General features: G+C 37.7%; 2 protein-coding genes across 3 annotated transcripts in view; both read right to left on the minus strand.

Moving 5' to 3' along the window:
- The window catches only part of dicer1 (dicer 1, ribonuclease type III), a 32,777-nt gene extending 17,579 nt beyond the window's left edge, over positions 1-15,198 (minus strand). The window contains exons 1-14 of the mRNA XM_058614658.1: positions 15,051-15,198; positions 10,142-10,181; positions 9,837-9,943; positions 8,416-8,615; positions 8,120-8,282; positions 7,555-7,685; positions 6,859-6,993; positions 6,595-6,755; positions 5,644-5,812; positions 4,075-4,547; positions 3,377-3,509; positions 2,371-2,613; positions 1,336-1,490; positions 1,090-1,222 (exon numbers count right to left, since the gene is read on the minus strand). Coding sequence (XP_058470641.1) covers positions 1,090-1,222; positions 1,336-1,490; positions 2,371-2,613; positions 3,377-3,509; positions 4,075-4,547; positions 5,644-5,812; positions 6,595-6,755; positions 6,859-6,993; positions 7,555-7,685; positions 8,120-8,282; positions 8,416-8,529 — 2,010 coding nt within the window. The 5' untranslated portion in view covers positions 8,530-8,615; positions 9,837-9,943; positions 10,142-10,181; positions 15,051-15,198. The remainder of the gene's footprint in view (positions 1-1,089; positions 1,223-1,335; positions 1,491-2,370; positions 2,614-3,376; positions 3,510-4,074; positions 4,548-5,643; positions 5,813-6,594; positions 6,756-6,858; positions 6,994-7,554; positions 7,686-8,119; positions 8,283-8,415; positions 8,616-9,836; positions 9,944-10,141; positions 10,182-15,050) is intronic.
- A 2,472-nt stretch (positions 15,199-17,670) lies between these two features.
- clmna (calmin a) overlaps positions 17,671-20,512 on the minus strand; it is a 31,454-nt gene continuing 28,612 nt past the window's right edge. Inside the window, exon 13 of one of the 2 annotated variants that reach the window (XM_058615597.1) lies at positions 17,671-20,482. In XM_058615597.1, coding sequence (XP_058471580.1) covers positions 20,359-20,482 — 124 coding nt within the window. In that variant the 3' untranslated portion in view covers positions 17,671-20,358. The remainder of the gene's footprint in view (positions 20,483-20,512) is intronic. The other variant, XM_058615596.1, reaches the window with a different exon arrangement.

Genomic DNA, 20,512 nt, shown 5'->3' on the forward strand with positions numbered 1-20,512 from the left:
CCAAGCAATGCATCAAACAGCACAGCTACATCCACATGAAGGGCATTATTTTTATCTATATGGTACGAGACATAGTCTTAGATATGGGATATCATCATATAATGATAAGGTATGTATGATGACTTTTCCTAGTTTTAAAGGCTGTGGTGTTGATAATTATATCTATTATATTGAATATATTAGTGAAATACACTTAATATTATACATTTAATAGTATATATTGATTAAAGAATAGATGGAATCGAATTAAAGCCTTATTATTTGTATTACAGCAGAATTTGACCATTTTTCATCGTTTACAACAAATGTAAATATCCTTCATTTAACATTAAAAAAACAAATAAATAAATAAGGTATTATCTGAAATTAAAGGTAAGTGTATTTTAAGATCATGTAAAACAGATGACAAATAGTAGATATTTTATTTTAGCGTATTTACAGTGTATTGTCATTCTCCTTCGAGAAGCACAAATGTCTCCAAAGAAAATCTTCCTAAAATATCCACATATTATTAATAAGTCATATTGCCGAGCCTTACAGACATATTGACTTGATTTATATTGTGATATATTGAAATCAAATTGGGTAAAAAAAAAGTATATCGTGATAAGATTATGATGATTTTGTCTCATATAATCCAGTATGTGTGTGCATAAAATGCAACCTTAACCTGGGTTCCTCCTAGGTTTTATTCTACTGTTGTATTTGTCAAACTACTGTATTACACAGTATTAAAAGCCAAGGAGAAGACCCGATTTAAAGAAAAGCAGTAAAGATGCCTGCTATGTGTAAAAGCAACCTCTCTTGTAGTTTGGGCCCTCTGAGTTTTAATCTAGTTTCCAGGACAACTGAAAGCAGCTGATAAGCAGAGATAAAAGGCCACAAAGTAGAAGCAGTTGGAGCAAGAACAACATTTTATTGGCAAAGAGAAGGATTTTGAAATTGATTCTGAAACAGCAGAAAGAGTGAATGGAAAAACTGTAGTAGCACTTTGAATGGCCATGAAGACTAGATAAGTCTGACTGTGGAAATGTGGAGTGAATTAGGAAAGTTTAGTGCATAAACAAAAACTCTTATAATGTAGATTACCTTAACAGGAACTCGCAGAGGGGAGTTGATGGGCAAGTAGAGTGTAGACTGGAAGCATCCAGACTTAATCTCCTTAGTTTTACATTTGGGTGCCAAGTGGGTAAATGGGTCACTGGGCAGCCGAGCACAATACCTGACCATCACAGGAAAAAAAAAACACTTCCAAGTCAATTCATGCGAGCTGAATAAAGTTTGCTCAGGTGATTTTATCAGTAAGATGAGGCTTTCAAGACTTCAAGAAGTTACCTGTTAATGTGTCCAATGGCTGTGTTAATGGTGACTCGAGGACCGCCATCCTCAGATCGAAGTACATAGGGTGGAAGAATGTTGTCATCATCCAGCACCTGCTCCACTTCAAACTCACTCACCTCCACTGACTTGGAACATTTGTTCCTCAGGATCTGCTCAAAAGACAAACAATTCAAACAATCAAATCAAACTGTTAAAAACTAGCCTGAGATACAGACACTCACACAGAATAAAAACATGTTTGCCCATGGGGACAAAGGGAAAAACTTGATATGCCTGCTTTAGTCTACATCATCTTAAGAATAAATTATTATTACCAATTGGGCAGCTTTTACCAATTGGAAGCTCAAGTTATTTTTGCTTTAGAAATTGCTTAGTCCCCACACGAGTCCATAGAAAAAAATCAATGATTTTACACACAACAAACAGGAGTTGATCTCTTCTGCTCCATCAGTCAATTCAAACATATTATTTTGTAGCTAAATCTGGATTTAATTTACCAAAGTGACACAAATTTACCAAGTGAGGCAGCAGTAGACCAGCAGTTCCTGTGTCTCTGCAAGTTAAAAAACTGTTTTCGCTATAGACTTTTGTACGGGAGAGTGAGCAGTTTAGAAACTTGACCACCATGTTTTCACTGAGAGTGAACCTCCATGTCTCAGATTGATTATCAGTGATAGCAGTCAGTGCTGACAGTGCGAGTACCTCATATAGCCACATTGGTTTAATAAAGGAAAAGTATGTATTGTTTTTAGGACATGAAATACATCTGAAAAAAATAATCTTATTTTCTGCAATTATGATGAATGAATATATGTATGGAAATAAAAGTGATATATTGATTATTTCTATTCTGTACAGCACACATTCTGCTCCCAATAGTAGAGGTTAAGCTTTTCACATTACCTGATGATAAACAATTTCATATCATTACTTCGCAGTATAACAACATTTTTGCTGGCATGACACTGATAAGACAGTGCCTGAATGCAACACTAGCTTTGACCATTTCTGAATTTAACATTAGGTTACCTTCTCTATGGCCTTGTATGTGGTGAGATCTTCCTTAAAGGCTTGGGTCCTCTCGGTGTCAGCCAGCATGATGTAGTTGGAGACCGGTGCCCGAGCTCTGCCTTTGGATTGGACATAGGACCTGTACTCTGTGGGCAGGTCAAAACGCACTACCAAGTTACACTTTGGAATATCCACACCTTCCTCCACAATGCTTGTGGCAATAAGGAGGTTGGTTTCATGAGCCCGAAATTTGCGAAGAACCTGTGGGAGACAAAAAAAGAAGGTGCTTAGATAAAGTACTTGGGAGTGCTGCTTTTAGCAAACACATGGCTTTGTATTTCCCTTAGCACAATCAGAAGATAAGATCAAAAAGGCAACTTCGAAATAAATCAACCTACTTTGTATTCTGTAGATCAACTGATCCGTTTAGTTCACATTGACCAGGCCCTGAATTTCTAAGCCGAGTGCAGGTTTTGAATATAAATTCACTAAAAATGTAATAATTATAATGCCAGTAAATACTGTACACAAAGCAGTATCTGACAATATTTAAAGTGCCTGTAAAGTGATAAAAATATCTGCCGACTTTGTCAACCCCCTTGCCAAGTTTGAATGATTATAAAAGAAACTCAAAGTTTTAAAATGTGGTTTCAAATCATGTAAAATTTATCAACATTCTGCTCCGAAATGCTGGGGACATGATCAAGCCCAACACACACCCACAAGCATACTGGTCAACAAGTGGGGACCAAAGTCTGCAAACATTGCTGTTCAGTGTTTGTACAGAATAAATGTAAACACACCGTTATTAAACTTCCTGTTCAACAAACATGTAGAGAAGCAACATTTAGCAGTCTAATGACACAGACACAGAGCTGGTTTAGTTATTAGATGTCTGTCAATATTTTCAAACGACACTTTTCACAAAGCAAGAAACAGTTTAAGAAAATACACCACCATGTTATAATGGCAGTGGTGTTATAATAATTGTTTAAAATGTTCAATGGAACAATGGAATGTGTACCTCTTCTTGTTTCCTAAATTCCACTTCCATCTGTTTGTTCCGTGGCTGGTTTTTGCTGATGCTGTGGCCGGTGATGAAATTGCTGCTGATGTAAGCCAGTTCTGGGTCCTGCTTTCCTGCCTCTTTAATAAGACTGAGGAAAAACCACAGAATAATGCACCGTCAGTGATGACACATTGAAAACATAATACAATTTTTATATGAGCTACAGAAGAACAACCGTGAAAAAACTATTTATGTAAGGTATTGTAGATCCTTGACACAAACATCCCAATAATGTATGTGCATCGTATGAATGCGTTTACCCCCTTAATAAGGCACAGAAATATTTTATATTTATAAGGGTCAAGACAATTACATTTGAAAACATGAAGCTTTTGTAAGACAGCATATTTGAATTTTTGATTTTGACAATTTTGATTAAACCTAACTTGAGCTATCCCTTTAACCTGCAGGAGACTGATGTGCCCCAGCTTTTTTGTTTTGCACTGTCATTTTAGGAGCGGCTTCATGAGCAAATTTACCAAAAGATTAATAAATCTTAGCACTGTTTTGATATATAGACTTTTTTCCCATGGTCTACTGTTAAAAAAAGAAATGTAAGCAGCTTTAAATAACAGAAATGAATAGTCCAAAATTAGAACCCCTTAAGTACAGTTCTCACACCATAATGCTCATAAAAACATACGTAACCCTACCGATTGAGGACAACAGCTGTGTAACGCCTCTCCACAAAGATGATGCCACACAGGATGTTGGTGAAAGGTGAGGGAAAGTTGGCTTCAGGCCTCTCTTTGGACTCCACCTCCTCATCTTCATCTTCATCCTCCGAGTCACTCCAGGACACATAGTTGTCCTGGTTACGGTTGTTGTACCACTCTACGCTTTCAAACTGCTGCCGCTCAAATGGCTTGTATTCGTGCAGGATCTCGATCAGCCGGAGAACCTTCGGGGTGACAAACTTGAGGTCCAGTGCGGCAGGGGAGAAGTGCTCCTCACAGAGGGCGTGCACTTTGCGCAGAGTGGTGTCGGTGAAGAGCAGGAATTTACGGTTGAGCTCTTCCTGCTCATGTTTAATATACTTCTGAAGCTCCCGCACCATGATACCCGCTGCCTTGTCTGCACACCAGGGCCCCAGCACCAGAAGCACAGCCCGGCAGTCACTCAGGATCTGGACAGGACAGGAACATTGTTAAGAGTAGTTTCACCAAATGTTTTAGTGAAGGTGGTTATCAATGATACCGTTCAGAAGAAAATTCCGAGTGTCACCCACGGGGGCTTGCTGGTGCCAATCCCAGCTGACATAGGACACATGGCGGGGTAAACCCTGGGCAGGTCTCCAGTCCATCAAAGACCCATATAGAGACAAATAACCATCTACACTCACACCTACAGTCAATTTAAAAGTGTCCAATTTGCCTAATCCTGAAATCTGCATCTTGTTGGACCGTTGAAAGAAAGCAAGGAACCCAGAGAAAACACTGGGAGAACATGCAAACTCCATGCAGAAAGGCCCTTGTTCCACCCAGGTCATGAACCTGGGTCTTCTTGCAGCAAAGAGAGCGCAAAGAGTTGTAACCACAATGAGCTTTAAAAAAAATCTAATTGTTTACGATGACGGAGCACAAAGTAGGTCTCCTCAGTCCAAAAAAGTGTATCAGCCCAAGAAAGTTTTTGTTACATTCAGTCAGACAACTTGTTGTTGTATTTGTTGTTGTATGTGTTTCATCAGTCTGGATTTAGTTGGACTAACCCAATAAATGTTTGGTTTTTTTCTCATTTCATATCAACATACTGACAGTGTCTATTGTTGCAATCAAGTGGAACTCATAATGACGATATATACATCATATCAAGGATGCCATGACCACAGACCTTTCAGATAACTTAAACATTAGTACCCTGCTTTTACAAGTTTATAATATATAATAAACCAATGTTTTAATATGGGTTTTCTTACATCCCATGAGATATGGACCTTTAACCCTTAATAACATTTACAGAAAAACTGATGGTCAAAATAACTAATCAAATAAGAGTTTGCACAAGAGAAAGGTGTCTTATGTGTTTAGGAAAGATCACTTTCCTCTTAGCTAAGATCAGCAGTTCAGAGAACAACAAGTATGATGTATTGGCATTAATTTGAATCTCAACTAAACACCAGCTCACTGTAATTCATGAATAATTTTTCACACAGTCCATTGACAACAACTTTTCTGAATGTAACAAACAGAAGCCTATGGTTTAGTCATGTAATGTCCTGGGACCTGTTTGGAGATGAATGCAGGATCTCGGTCCTCTCTGGTGACGGGTATGTTGCAGTCATTTAGAAAGTGGAGAGCTTCATCCAGCTCCAGCTGCAGTTGGGAGGAAAGACCACTCTTATCCACGTAGGGTCCACAGTCCAGCACTACCTCTCTTGGCTGAGAGGCATATCTGAAACAGGTGAAAAACCCAACATTGACATCAGTATACACCCAACTTGCTGTGATGTTTAGTCGTATTTAAGCTACACAGTCTAATTAAGCACACCACTGATAGAGATCTATACTCAACTGACACTCATCTGGTTTTTCTTTAGTGATGTTGTGTGAGGTTAGGTACTTTCAACATAGTCCTCACTCATAGAGAAAATCTGTTTTTTATGCTCACGGGAAAAGGAAGCAGGTCTACTGCTGCTGTGTTCAAACAAAAGGTTTCAAAATACCAAGTTACAAAATCACATAATGGATCAACAAATCTTGTGCTGGTTGAATTTCTCTATGGACTGGTCCAGGGAGTGAGGTGTTAACAAAGAAACACAAACTTCAGTTTCCAGTCAGAAAAGGCTTCCTACATTGAGAAAAAGGGGCAGGTGTTTAAAGGGGAGCCTTTTGTTAAGTGGCTAAAAGCTAGGAAGCTAGTTTTTCCTTGTATCCCCACTAGCAGCCATGTTGTCTATTGGCCCTTTTTCACTATGGTCCTGGCTCACCTTGTTATGGCACGGCATACTAAAAGAGCAGGTACTAAAAAAAGTACTATGTTAGTGGAAAATGCAACTTAACCATGCCGAGGCGAGAAGAGCCAGTGGAAACACGCCATAAGAGGGTAAGCCTTCAGCTGCTTTCTATTGACAGCAGCACATTAGGTCAGTATTGACTATGTGTCAATAATTCACACAACTGCCACCTCAAAAAACCTGAACTAACCTTTGGAATATGATAGTCTGCTTTATTTACCTGTCCAGGACCACAAGGTCTGTGGCAGTTTCAGCATTGCTCTTCAGGATCCTCTCCAGATTCAAAATCTTCCGCTCCAACTCTGAGGGGTCACATTTTCCATTTAAAATAGAAGCGGTGAGCCCCAGGACACGAGGAGTGCACAAGCAGCCTTCAAACAGCTGCAGAGAGTGAAGGTTCGGTCATTCATGATGCTGCTAAATGACTTGACTACTACTTTGGCCAAACAGGAAATAGTCTTCTTTGACACCACAACAATCTCACCTTCATGATCTCACAGTAGGGATGGTTTGTGATGGCCAGGTGACAGTCATCAAAAACCACCAAGTTGATTTTAGACAATAATAGGATTTTATTCCTCAGAACATGCAGAAATATGTGGCAAGTCATAACCAGCACCTGTAGTCGACAAAACAGAGAGAGAAAATAGGGAAAATGAGAATTACAATCAAAAATGTAATATGTTCAATACTGTAATATGTTCAAACTATACACTATAACTGCAACTTAAACCCAAATGCTATGGTATTGAGTAGTGTTAGTGTATTCAAACCTTGAGTATTTAGTACAAACTTGACTGTTTAATATAGTTGATTACAGAATGAATGTCTATATACCTTACCGTCCTGCAAATGCTTCACATAAAGCCTTGTTAAAATAGTAAATAGATTAAATCACCAGGCACAATCAGTTGGCACATACAGTTAGTTTGAAACAGGTAGAGAACATTTTTAACATTTTACAAATATATATATTTGTGAGACATTCTGGGATTATAGAGGACTCTCTTTTTAATTGATACATAGTCAGATATTGAGGATGTAACATTAAACATAAGTCATAATTAAACAAGGTGCTTGATGCATTGTTTTTAGTAGGTGTCAATTCATGTTGCACCTGAATGGTTTAACTAGGAGGAGAAAACAAAAGATATTTTAATACAAGTGGACAAAGGCACACCTGATTCTCAGTAATTTCTTGAATCCATTGTTGGTCAGTCCATGCTGATGTTTCCCCTAAATCAGAGTACTCTCCCACCTGGAGGTCAGAGTGAGTCCTAATAGCAGACGCTTGCTGAACTGCAGTTGAAGCTGGAAAATGAGAAGAATTCAAGTTTGAGTAATTAAGAGTCATCATAGTATTGATTGTTTTAAATGCACACGTTTGTAAAGTGAAAACATATGCATACAACAGTCAAAGCAGAGCAGAAGTTAATTACATAATTAGAGTTCAGAATCATAAACAAAAAAAAAACTGCTAAAATAGTTTAAAAAATATAATATTTATGGGGTTTTTTCAGACTCAGTCTAGACACAAACATTACTATAAAAGGGTCAGTTTTGTGTAATATTGCTGCTACAATGTCAATATAATTGGCATTCACACATTGACATTGATTTCTGCTGGGAACCTCACACTGGAAAACTAGGCAACTACACTATAACCTCCATTCAAGTGAAATGGTAGCTCAATTACAAAAAAAAGGGACACAAATATAACTGTAGGCATTGTTCATCAGCCATACCTGTGTTCACCAGAAAAACAGTCCTCTTAGCATTTCCTAGATAACTTCCACGGATTTGGTGGGAGAGCTCTTTTGTTAGAAGTACTGCAATAAAGGTCTTCCCTGAGCCAGAATTCAAGCAGACAATAGTATTATGTTCAAGAGCTGCTTCCAGAAGTTCTACCTGTGGAGGAAGTAACAGGAAGAAGTGTCACTTAAGATCAACTAATGGATTAGAACAGAGGAACAATAATTATCAACCAAAGTGCAAATATGTTTTTCAGTGAACACATGCATGTGAATAAAAGATGACTTGCCTGATATTTCCTAGGTGTGTAGATGTTATCATGTATGGCCTCCTGCTGCCATGGCAGACCAAAGAAAGGCCCCATGGGTGAAGTAGCAGGGGTAACGAGCTGTAAGCCTGCCATTCTTCAAAGAGTTGGAGGTAAGGGGCTGGGCTCCTCCAGTAGCTCAATTTATCTCATTTCATTCTCCACTTCCTACCACAAGTTCACTGGCAAGGCAAATGAGGACAGTCAGTCAACACACAGAAAGAAATGCAGATGTTAAGGTTTGAAAAAGGTTTAGACATCGACCATGGTATGTAAACAACATTGTCTGATTATGGTCATGCTTGGGATATAAAGAAACTGATTTAAGGAATTTGCCAGACACATTTGATTGTGGGATTTACTTGCATTTTGATATTTTCCAAAGCTGTAATCAATATGAACTTTTACATGACAGAATTTTTGAGAGTGATACGGCATCTTTTATTTGTTTTGGACTAATGTTGATTATTTGTGTTCAGTTTCACTTCCAATTATACCCATCAGTCTCAACGCAACAGGTGTTGTTGACAAATTAACATTAAAAATATTCAAATAAAACTAATGTGCACAAGTGGGACTGTTTACGATCAACGAGGAGCTTCCTGAAATCTTTAAACTGTCCGACAACCCATCCTAAAGTCCGTCCTGTAGTCAAATCAAGCAGTGAGGTGGTGCTGTACCCATGTATTTTATTAAGTATGACACGATGGGAAAATGCGCAGCCTTGCTATAGACTTATACTCCCCAAGTGCTTTCTCTTTCTTCTCCATTCCCCCTCTGTTTTTGTTGTTTGTTTTGTAGTGACAAGATAGTGGCTTTAACTGTGCAGTATGTGTAACCATTACCACAACAGTCCTACTTGTTATCGGATCCATTTCCAATGTTGGAACCATTTCAGACAGAATTCTTGACAAGATAGCTATTTTTTTTAGTTACTATCAACTCATGGTTGCATTATTTGAGTGACTCATTGTGGGTTCCTGCGAGCATAAAATACCTTCACTTGGCTTCAACCTAAGCTGTTGAACACTGTGCATTGTTCTGTATGAACATGATGGACTTGAGCATGTGTCTGAGATTGCTTGTATTACCACCTTTACAAGCCAAACTCTTATTGGCAACAACTATTATTCACAATTCTGGTGAAATATAAACAGGCTTTGGAATGTTTAGCTCTTTGCACTGGGACTCAGTCAGCCTTTGTCTGTGAGCCTTTGTCCCTCCTCTCCCCCACCCCCCTGCACAGACAAGCAGCAGGGACAGACACACACACACACACATCTCTCCTCGTGATTGGGAACAGTGTCAAATGGCTGAATTTTTTTTAGAGTTAACATATAGCAAAGTTAAGTGATGATTGGACATAATGTAGACATAGTTGATTTCTGAGGAAATATACTTACAGGTAGTGATTGAGGCTTTCTGGATAAACACAAGCTTAATCTGGGCTTCATGATAAAATACTGTCATTTAACACCTGGTGCTTCCCCACATCTAAACGGGTAAAGACCTGAAAAAAACAAAGATTTTGGTTTAAATTTTGGGTTTTGCAAGTTGAACACGTACATGATAGTGTACTAGATTATCAAAAATGTATTGTGACATTAGACTGAGGAAATACATTTTCTAATGTATGGCGTTTCTGTTACCAAAGTGCTGATTATGTTGCTGTGACATGACTGTTGCACTTCAAAGTAAAATTTCTTACCTCTGTACAAATAGAAAGTGGCAGGAACTGTGACTGGATCCTAGAAAGACAGAAAGAGGGGGAAATTAGCTTTTAATAAATAAAAAGAAATAAAAAGAAACAAATTTAATAAATAAAGCTATTTAAATCAGAGACATTAAAGAGCAGAGTCATCAGATTAGAAAACGTCATATATCCTGCCACTTCCTCCCTCAAAGCCAACTTAGGTTGTTGCAGGTGAGATTCACGTCAGCTTCAGCTGATTAGAATGAACAGACTTTGAACAAGCATGTAAGAGAAGGATATCAACAGGTGAATTTTCTTTTAATACAGTAGTATTTAAATTTTTTTATAAAAAAACAGAATAAAAACAAGGCAATCAGAGATGGCAGACTTCACCCCATTCACGCAACAAGCCTCTGTCGGCCTATATGTGTAACACTGTGTGGCACAACGGTAGAGTGTCTGACTCCAGATCAGAAGGTTTTGTGTTCAAATCAGTCAGGGTCAAAATTTTAAAAAAGTTATTCCAACAAGCCTCTGTTGCAAATATTGCAAGCAAGTGCGGAAGCAGACAGACACAGAGCCACCAAAAACAATACTTCACTCCCACTCTGCGGAGTGAAGTAATAACTCAACACAAACAAAAATTAATAAAAACATAAAAGACACGCAAGTAAACTCGAAATCTCACCCATAAAATGCAGAACACCAGACTCACACCGTCTCAAATGCAGAGAACAGGTGAGTCTTTAAAATAGATAAAAATTAAAAGATTAAAATTAGACAATGAAGGAGCCTGCCTAAGCAAAAGTTCACGTCCAAACAGCAGCGGCTATTCTGACATCCTGCAAAGATATTCAAGCAGAAACTCACAAGTTCAATGGATGCAAAAATTGTGAAGCTGCTATCAAATAAGGGGTCCTATGTTAAAATGTAACTTGATCTGTTAAGATGTTTTTGATTGAAATAGCTTTTGATTTCAGTAAATACAACCTACTAATGCTGCAAATTCAACAAATGACCATTTTCAGTTCTTTACAACGTATGAAATATTTTGAAGCTCACGTTTTTTTTTATTTGTGAAAAAAATACTGTTATCATTGGGAGGTTTGTTAATTTACATTCAAATTGTACTCCAACAGTTGATGACTTCAAAATTATGCTGACTGTCATAGAGATGTAACGATATGAAAATTTTATATCACGGTTATTGTGACCAAAATTATCACGGTTATCAATATTATCACGGTATTGTTAGATGTGTTCCAAAGGTACTGAACACACACTGAAATCTTTTAACCAAGTTTTATTTAAAAATATATATTTTATATTATTATTATTATTATTATTATTATTATTATTATTAATTATCATCTGACTGATGCGCGCAAACACACACGCAGGTCCTCACTCTGTGTCGGATAATAATTAAGTAGCAGCGGTCGTACACAGCATAAAAATAAAATAAAAAAACACAAAAACGAACACATTTTGCTCTGCTACGGTACGCGTCGTCTGCACACTACTCGCTTTTGCTGATAGCGCCCAATAACATGTATTTTTACAGTAGTAACGTTAGGTAACACTTAACTTAGGTTTCCTTTATTGAGAAAATAGGAACGTTTTACAGACAAACCATGACGTTTCCCACTATTCCGAAATCCCGTTTTTGTTGACTTACTCGCTGAAAAGTTGTGGGTGGTGGTCAAGGAGATGGCTCATCAAATTGGAAGTGTTACCCCTCTTCGTTTTTTTTACGGGGGGGGGGGGGAATCTCTGGAGCGCAGGTTGTTGTCACAGGACAGACAGTGGAAACTGCGCATGCGCGCCCGCTTCTGAGCGAGTGCCGTTCAGGTGCTGCTGCTTCTCCAGGAAATGAGCAGTATCACTGTGAGTTTTTCGGTAATCAGTTGCGGTAATCATTCACGGTTTTAACGATAATTAAAATTTGACTAACCGTCGGGAATTTTACCGCGGTTTATCGTCATACCGGTAATCGTTACATCACTAGACTGTCATTTGCATCGACTATTTAGGAAAATCTGAGAAAATTTTAATTTGCATAACAATTTACAACAGAGTGTAGGTTTCACACCCCACCAACCATTAAATGGTTTCACTCTCGCTCTCCTCTTACAGCATTCATACACACACAAGTGCATAGGTTTGCATCTGGACAATACACCAATATCTGAGGAAAGCCAGATTGTCCCCATCAATATTAGAGACAGGGCAATGTGTACATGTGCACAAATGCAGTGAGGAGAGTGAAAGTGAGCGGATTTTAAGAGCATCAGTGCACGCATCACAGCAGAGCAGCAAGTCACAGAGGAGAACAGAGAGGGAGAGTGGCTGATGGCTGATGTGCTGTTGCTGACAACACAGTAAACCAAACCTCGTTACCAAACCTACGCCATTGCTTACAACAACAATCCTAACCATTTATTGGCGAAAACAAGCCACTGCAGCCATTGCTGCCTGTCGTGGCTGCCACCAGAGGCGATCTACTGGACCGATTATGAAACTTTTTGTAAGTACTATTCATATACCGATCCACATTTATAAACATAGGGACCAAGTTGAAAAATACAGCACTTCCCTTTAAAAGAGAGGCTTTGGCTCTCCCATTTATTTAGATAGAAGCATGTTCTTGTTAGTCTGTAATAGCAGCCTGCAGGTGTTACCAAGATGGCTGCCAAGTAGCAAGACCTTTGTAAAAGGAAACCTAGTGCAAACTGATGCTCACCCATGGCATTTTATTTTCAGCAGTAAATCAAATGGAGCCCAAACATTGGCTGGTCCATGACAAAAATTAAGCTTTAAATCTCAATTCTAAAATACATGTATATGTATATATTTAATTTTTTAGATTAGAATAGAATAAGAAAATAGAAAATGTTTAATTGCAGCCTTTATCATTTGATAATGTCAATTACGATTTTAAAACGACTTCTTATTCAGCCCTTTTTTGTATGAAAAAAAAAACACTGGTCAGCAGGTCCTCCAAATGAAGACTCCTGATGACAGCACATTGCAAGATGCACTGTGATCCGATGACTCTGAAAGTTGTTCAGTGTGAACTGGTCATAAGTAAAAGCAGCCTGAATCCTGTGTAGATGGCTCTGTTGTCAGTGGTTTTAAAGTAGATTACATGAAATCTAAATCAAACTTAGATTTCATGTACTCAAGCTAACACACCCCTATAGTGTGACTGGGAGTCAAATTAATACTGCCTTTAGTGGGACCACAGTCTGACTCAAGTGATCTGCACAAGCACCATGGTTACCAGCTTGAACAAGAAATAATATCAGAAGCTAGTACGAACACACAACACGAACATAAAGGTGGCAATTTTACCAATTGTATGCATATGTCAGCTTAAAGAATTTAACATTTAACGTCATGGTAGAAACACTTGAAATAAGGTTCAACATGCTAACAACTAGCCGCAAGCTAAACCAAAACCCAGCTTATACTAACAGCCAAAAGGGGGCATGTTGCCACCTAGCATAGCAGAGGCAGACAGACTACAGTCAATAAATCAATTCCACACCAGTGCTTGTATAGTGGTGAATCGGTGGTAGTAGTGGGGAAGTGGTGTTTGCTGTGACAGGAAGAGACAGAGAAAAAAAGAGTTGGCAGGAGTTGAGTGTATTAAAGCTTGCCTAAAGCCATGAAACAAGATTTTAACAATAAGGCCTAAGTGAAATTGTTTTAAAATTATATTGATGTATTTTCAAATGTGGCATTGGATTACACAATATTGTTTATACCAAGCGTTGCTTGAGTCTCTTCTTAGGAGTGGCAGTTCTGCTTTACAGTGTCTTCTACTGTTTGGATCTATCCACATGACTTCATAATAGAGAAGAATGATCTGAGAAGAGTTTACAGAATAAGTTATAAGACACATGCATGGATAAAAATATAATATATATAACAAACACAGTCAAAAAAAACCTGTCAAATGTTGCACCTGACATTGTAATTCACTGCAGACACACAGTATGTGGGCTGCTGCAGGTATTTTTTAACTATGCAAAACAATCATAATTTACAATAATAAAATATTGGTACAGTATAACGATACTATACAGCATTGTATTCTTCAAACCATCCCTTTTCCCTAAAAAAATGTTAGTTGCAAACCCAAAGTACCTTATAATATGTATATTGTTTGCAAGTCGTTAAGTCGTTGCAACATTCAATAATACCTATGCATTTTGCAGGTGTTCCTAAATCCATGCAGTCCTACAAGTGGGGAGCTGACGTTTTGCAGAGGCTGATGACCAACAGTATGTTAGCAACTAATTAGGATTATATTAATATAACTTATGAGCAAAATTTTATGGTGAATTAACATACATACAGTACCTTGTCCTTTGAAATGTATTGTATGAAGATATGTTATTTAATGTTTGACACGACATAGAAACAAAGCAATTGGAGTGATATGTCTTGGAAAAGTGGGACATGGATACAGTGTAAATGAAGATTTAAACAAATAATGTGAGCCACGTCTCCGACAGCCCTTTAGCTTAGTTGTTACTGGGAAAAATCGTTGCATATAGCAATGAGTGAAACCCCTGGAGCAGAATTACACAGGCTACTATCACCTAGCATGGCTAGCTAATATTTATTCGCGCCTGTCCGGAAACAAATACTGACCTTGCTGCTTTAATCACAAAAGCCACCTTTGTCCGTATGTGCTTGGCTGCTGCCACACCATTTGTGACCCGTGAAGCTACTAGACTTCAACGGAACGCGACTTCGGCCAACAACTGCAGCGTGTATTGCAACAAAACCATCCACCATGCACCAGCACCGTGTCACCCAGCTACAACGCTAGCTAGCAGATAGCTGCCCAGGCCAAGAGAGCGAGAGGAGTGTTAGAGAAAGAAGAATTGTACAGCAGAACAGACATTCTCACCTGCTGTGTGTTTTTCTATTGGGTTTTTTGTCCAAAAAATACAATTGAAAGCATTAGTTGGATATCCTCACTGCTTGTCACCCTTGCCTTAGCGATATGGTGACTGTTCGTTCACGGTGGGACCACTTCCTTTCACTAGGGCCTCTGCTACGACGAAAAAGGAAATGACGTAACTGCCGGTCCTTGACTTACGACCAGATGACAGCAAGCAGGACCGGCCCTAATTATTTTATGTTCTGGGCAACATTGGGGCCCAATAATTTCTTTGTTATATGAATCAAAGAAACCAGAAAACATCCGTTAGGAAGCTGAAAAATGTGACAACTTGTTCTAATTATTAAAAGAAACATTCAAACCGAATTAGTTATAACTTAAGTACATTTTTATCAGAAAATTACTGTTGATACTTAAGTACAGTACATGTTATATACTTTAAGACTTTTACTTGTGTTGTAAAAAGGTGACTTCTTGACAAGTTCTACCAAAGTAATTTTCTGGTATCCCTTTTATGTACTTTATACAAGACTGTTAAAAAACAACTAATTGTTGCAGCCCAACTGCTGAGTGATATGGCCATCAACATTATCACAGTAAAAAGTATCCAATACGGTTTTAATCGAGTATAAAAAATTTAATTTTATTTCTGTGGGGAAAAAAACAACCTCAGTGAAGTCAAATACCAAATATGTTGTGTTTATGATAGAAAAGTCATAACATTAAATTTGTTTTCTTTATATTGTGAAAAGAAAAATGATTTGAGGGAAAAAGGGGTCCTTGGACAATGGATGCAGTTGAAATTGTTTATTAACAATTAAAATTGTGCAGACGTTATAGTCAACGTAAAGGTGATTCATAGTAATGTTGTGGTAGCACCAATAGATGGAGTAAAGGGACTGTTCAGTACAGTGTGGGTGTTAGCTGGGAGTGAGTTTGTAGGTTTGAGGTTGTAAATACAGGTACAGGTTTAACATCGACATTTGCAGAACAATATTGGGAGCAAGAAAAGTGAAAAAAAAAAACTGAAACAAACAAAAAGACTGCATGGAGTGACTGAAATGTGTGCAGTCATTTGGCCTGTTTACTTCATTCATTTCAGCCATTTTAGTGAAGATTTGGCACAATAATGCATAACCATGAAGATGGCAGTGGTTGTGTTCCTTTCAAATTTATTTGTCCTGGGTGACCTGAAATTTGGTTGGAGATGGTTATTATGAGCATGGGGAAAAGCCAGATGCTCCCTGGCTTTTGGACTAATATTTTTTTACTAATAGAAGGCTTAATAGATGGAAAGAACACACCTTAAAATTAGGAGGACATGTAAATAATATATCCTCTGTGTGATATTCCACTGGGGATTATTGTAATTGTGATTCTAATTCCTGTGACACCATTTTCTTTTATATGACCACACTCGTGATTAGACATTTTTGACCTCTCAATGCAGAGATCATTATGAAAACAATCAGACATTCTGTATGTAGAGTTCTGCCCAAATATTGAGGCTTCATTTGTGTGTAGCAGCAGCAGGTTCAGTTTCTTTTGCTCACTACCTTGACACTTTCCTGCTACAATCTATCCTCTCAATACAGTTTTTCTTATTTTTAATGAAAACAGCAACCTGCTGCTCCAGAAGGATCTATCGGCACTGTAAGAATTAAGAACAAAACAAACACACAAGATGTATGTTGATAAAAACAATGTATTTCATTTTACTGTAATTTGCAGTTTGAGTGCACAATATAAAACAAAAGTCGATATACCTTGACACAGTCCTTTCAGAAGTCTGTGGTGGTGGGGAAGGGGCTAATATGGTCCTGCAACTGTGTACACAGTGTATCTTTAGAATAGAATCATCTGTGCAATCAACACTTATGAAATAGTTGACGTGGGTGTGCAAGGTTAGCTTTAACCACATTTGCAATTCAAAGGTGCATCTGGGACATTTGCATGAGCTCCATGTGTCAAGCACCAAACATTTTCAGCTTTTCACTTCTTTGTGCATAAAACACCACATCAATTAGAGAAAACATTCCCACTCCTAGTGGTACAGATCATTTTCCAGCACTAGAGCTTTAGAAGCAGCAGATGAACCGTTAAGTTAACATCATTAGTATCATCATTCAACCAAACCCTAACCACTGTCATTGTTTAAAGATGTTTTTAAGAGCTCCATATTAAATCAGATTAACATATCCTTATTAACTATATATATCTATATATATGTATGTAAACATATACATATATTCATACATATGTATATATTTACATATATATTTATATGTGTGTATTTTTATATATATATACGTGTATTGTATATATTCTGGTCTCTCTTTCCCTTCCTCTTCTCCCTTCTGTCCCCCATTTTTCCTTTCACCCCAACCGGTTGAGGCAGATGCTCCCCATCTTTGATTCTGGCAGAACCAGACTTCATTCACATGACCAACGCAGAGAGACACTGTCCAAGTTCACAACAACAGGACAGTGTCAGGTGCTGACAGAGGAAGCTCTGAAAAAAATCCACAGTGACTTTTGTGTTAATCTGTGATCAAGGATTATTTAAGAAAAAAATATCTGGTGCAGGAGTGAAAGCAGCTTTAGTTACTCGGCTAATTTCAGGGGCCTCTCTTAGCCCAATGCCCCAGAGCATTAGTGCAACACTGGCTGTTGGCTGAATTGAAGTTGTACCGAATTTCTTGAGTAAAACTGAGCTGAACTTCTCCTCATTGACAGTAAAATTCCCGTGTACAGCTCCTTCGAAGAGAATTGGTGCCAATTATACAAACTCATAGCTCTTTACTCCATAAAAAAGACAGACTTTTTTTTTTACATCAAGATTCATACTTTATTTCCTGAGAAATTGATGAAAAGCACAGTGTTAAGCATGTTCTTGTGGCAACCAAAAGCATGAGTAATGTTTACATGGTTGTGTTTAGGGAACTCAAACTTAGGACAACTTTGGTAAAGGGAGTGGATGCATCAAACACACCATTAGCACATCGGTGCACAATAATTTTACACTTATGCACATGACAAAAAAAAAAAAAAAAATCCACTTTTGTTGTTAAGTTTTACTGGCAGTGGTATTCTGTAAGTTATAAGATATTTTTTGCATTACTAATCAAGAATTCCTTAACAACGTTTCATCATAATGTAATACTTGACTTTGCCTCCTCTAGAATCTGTTTCTAGCTGAGAGAAAATGTGACCAGAGTTTTTGAGAGAGGGTGCCTCCTACTAGCTGTTCTATTCTGCATTAAAGTTAAAGGTTTGCTATTCCGGTTTCAGTGATGACTGATTAAACTTAAAAAAGAAAACTACAAAAAATATGGAAAAAGAGTCTTAAAGAAGGTTGGACAACAAATGCAATTAAACACGTTAATGTGGGTGGAGCCTTTCTGAAATACAGAGATTGCCTTGTATATTAAGTACATAGGTCTGTCGGTACTCATTTGGTGGGAGGGGCTTAGAACGAATAGCCTCCATCCATAGACCGAATATAAAAAGACATGCAGTCTTCTGGTTAAAAATAAAAACAAAAAAACTCCCATTTAAAGGAAATCCACAGACACCACGTGCAACCAGGCTCCTATTGGACGGTACCAGCTGTCAGTCACACAGGTGTCCAATCATACGTGTCATACTTATCATCTCATTCCTATAAATTTACAAAATGTACATCATGTTCTATTTAAAAAGAGCTAAAACTAGTGATTTACACAAACTAAGTGACCTATATTTCTTATACATGGTCTATGCCAAAACATGGACAATAATTAGCTGAACAATCAACAAGTTTCCTAGCTTTTGTGTCTGTCTATTGTTATATGCCAAAAAATATGGTGGAAAAATGAAAATCTGCCTACTGCAGCTTTACGCCTTGTTTCCACATAATTTTGTTTCGTGTCTGTCATCTACAAACTCCGTCATCTAGTGTTCAATGCACAGAAAATCATTTCTACAGTGATGGTGGGTTTCATTCCTGATTACAGGTCTACATGCCATGTGTCCTTGGGCAAGACACTTAACCCCACATTGCTCCAGATGGCTGTGCCAGATGGGTGAGAAAATGTGCTGGATATATATGCACTGTATATGTTTTTTTTTTAACTAAATAAGATTATTAATTAATGCACAGTGTGTTACATATTTGATTTATAAAATTACACATTTTGACTATAATAAGTGCCGAAACTACTCGAAGTGCATACGGTATGTTCCAAATCCACATCAAAATTCAAACTTCTAATTTACAGGACACAAATTTGAACTGAAAAATATGATGATGATGAACGGAGGTTAAAACAGGAATCAACACACCTTCAGTTTGCGTTTGCTCAAATACAGACACACGGCGATGTGGAAATGAGGCGTAAGTGTCAGTAAGTTTTGTGTTAGTACATAACAATAAAGTACATTCATTTCTTACAATATACTATGATTAGTATACTTAATACAGTGTGCAATCATTAAATACAGCAGAATTTGGAGCCAGCTCGACTTTTTACAGTGTTAAAAGTTCAAATATTCCATTAACAAACACACATGCGCCACCATTCTAACCCCAACCCTGATGTCATGTACTGTGAGCCTGTGTAAAAGTAGAGTCATGTTTTAGGACTGATGACTATTATGATGAAAATCATATTTAGTATCCATTTGTAATAAACCTTCATTAGAGACACTGTTCAAAATAACATAGAAATATATTTCATTGTAAAGCAATTTCAGGCTCAAGCAAAAAGAAGGCAATCACATTAAATATTTCTGTATCATAAAACCTTTTAAAAATCGATTTATACATCTCATCAGCCATAAAATATTACAAATACATATTCTATCGCAACCATCGTCCATAAAGAAGAGCTGGGGTGATGCTACACTATCAAACAACAGTTAGTTAGTAGTGGAAGTTGTTATTAATAGAGAACTGTTTCACAATAAAAGTCATGATGAAATAGTATTTTGGAGATAAAGGCTTTGTTTACAGGTGAAAGTGTTATTGTGACAATAGCTGCAACTCATTTTTCAGAGTTACAAATTTCACTTTATTTAATGACTCTATCTCGCAAAACTTTTCAGGGCAGATGTCTTTTAGCCAGAGGTGGTTCTTACAGTTTGTCATACAGATATCACTTTAAAGCCACATCAACAGATACAGCAATGACCTCAAATTTATAGTTGTTTAAAATAGAAATCTTTTAAATGCCTTCAATTTACCTTTACAATCAGTGTAATGAAAACAGGAGACGAGTGGCAGTTGAGCTGTGTGTGTGTGTGTGTGTGTGTGTGTGTGTGTGTGTGTGTGTGTTCAGTGGTTAAAGTTGAGCAGCAGGCTGGGCAGTGTCTTCAGGTCCAACTGTGGCAGGAGCCAAACGCAGTAGAGCAGGAGCCAGAGCAGCAGAATCAGATAGAACTCTGAGCTGTCACTCCAACTACATTATCACAAAAACATAGAACACAAC

Source organism: Solea solea, chromosome 18 (assembly GCF_958295425.1).
Source record: "Solea solea chromosome 18, fSolSol10.1, whole genome shotgun sequence".
NCBI classification, from domain to species: Eukaryota; Metazoa; Chordata; class Actinopteri; order Pleuronectiformes; family Soleidae; genus Solea; species Solea solea.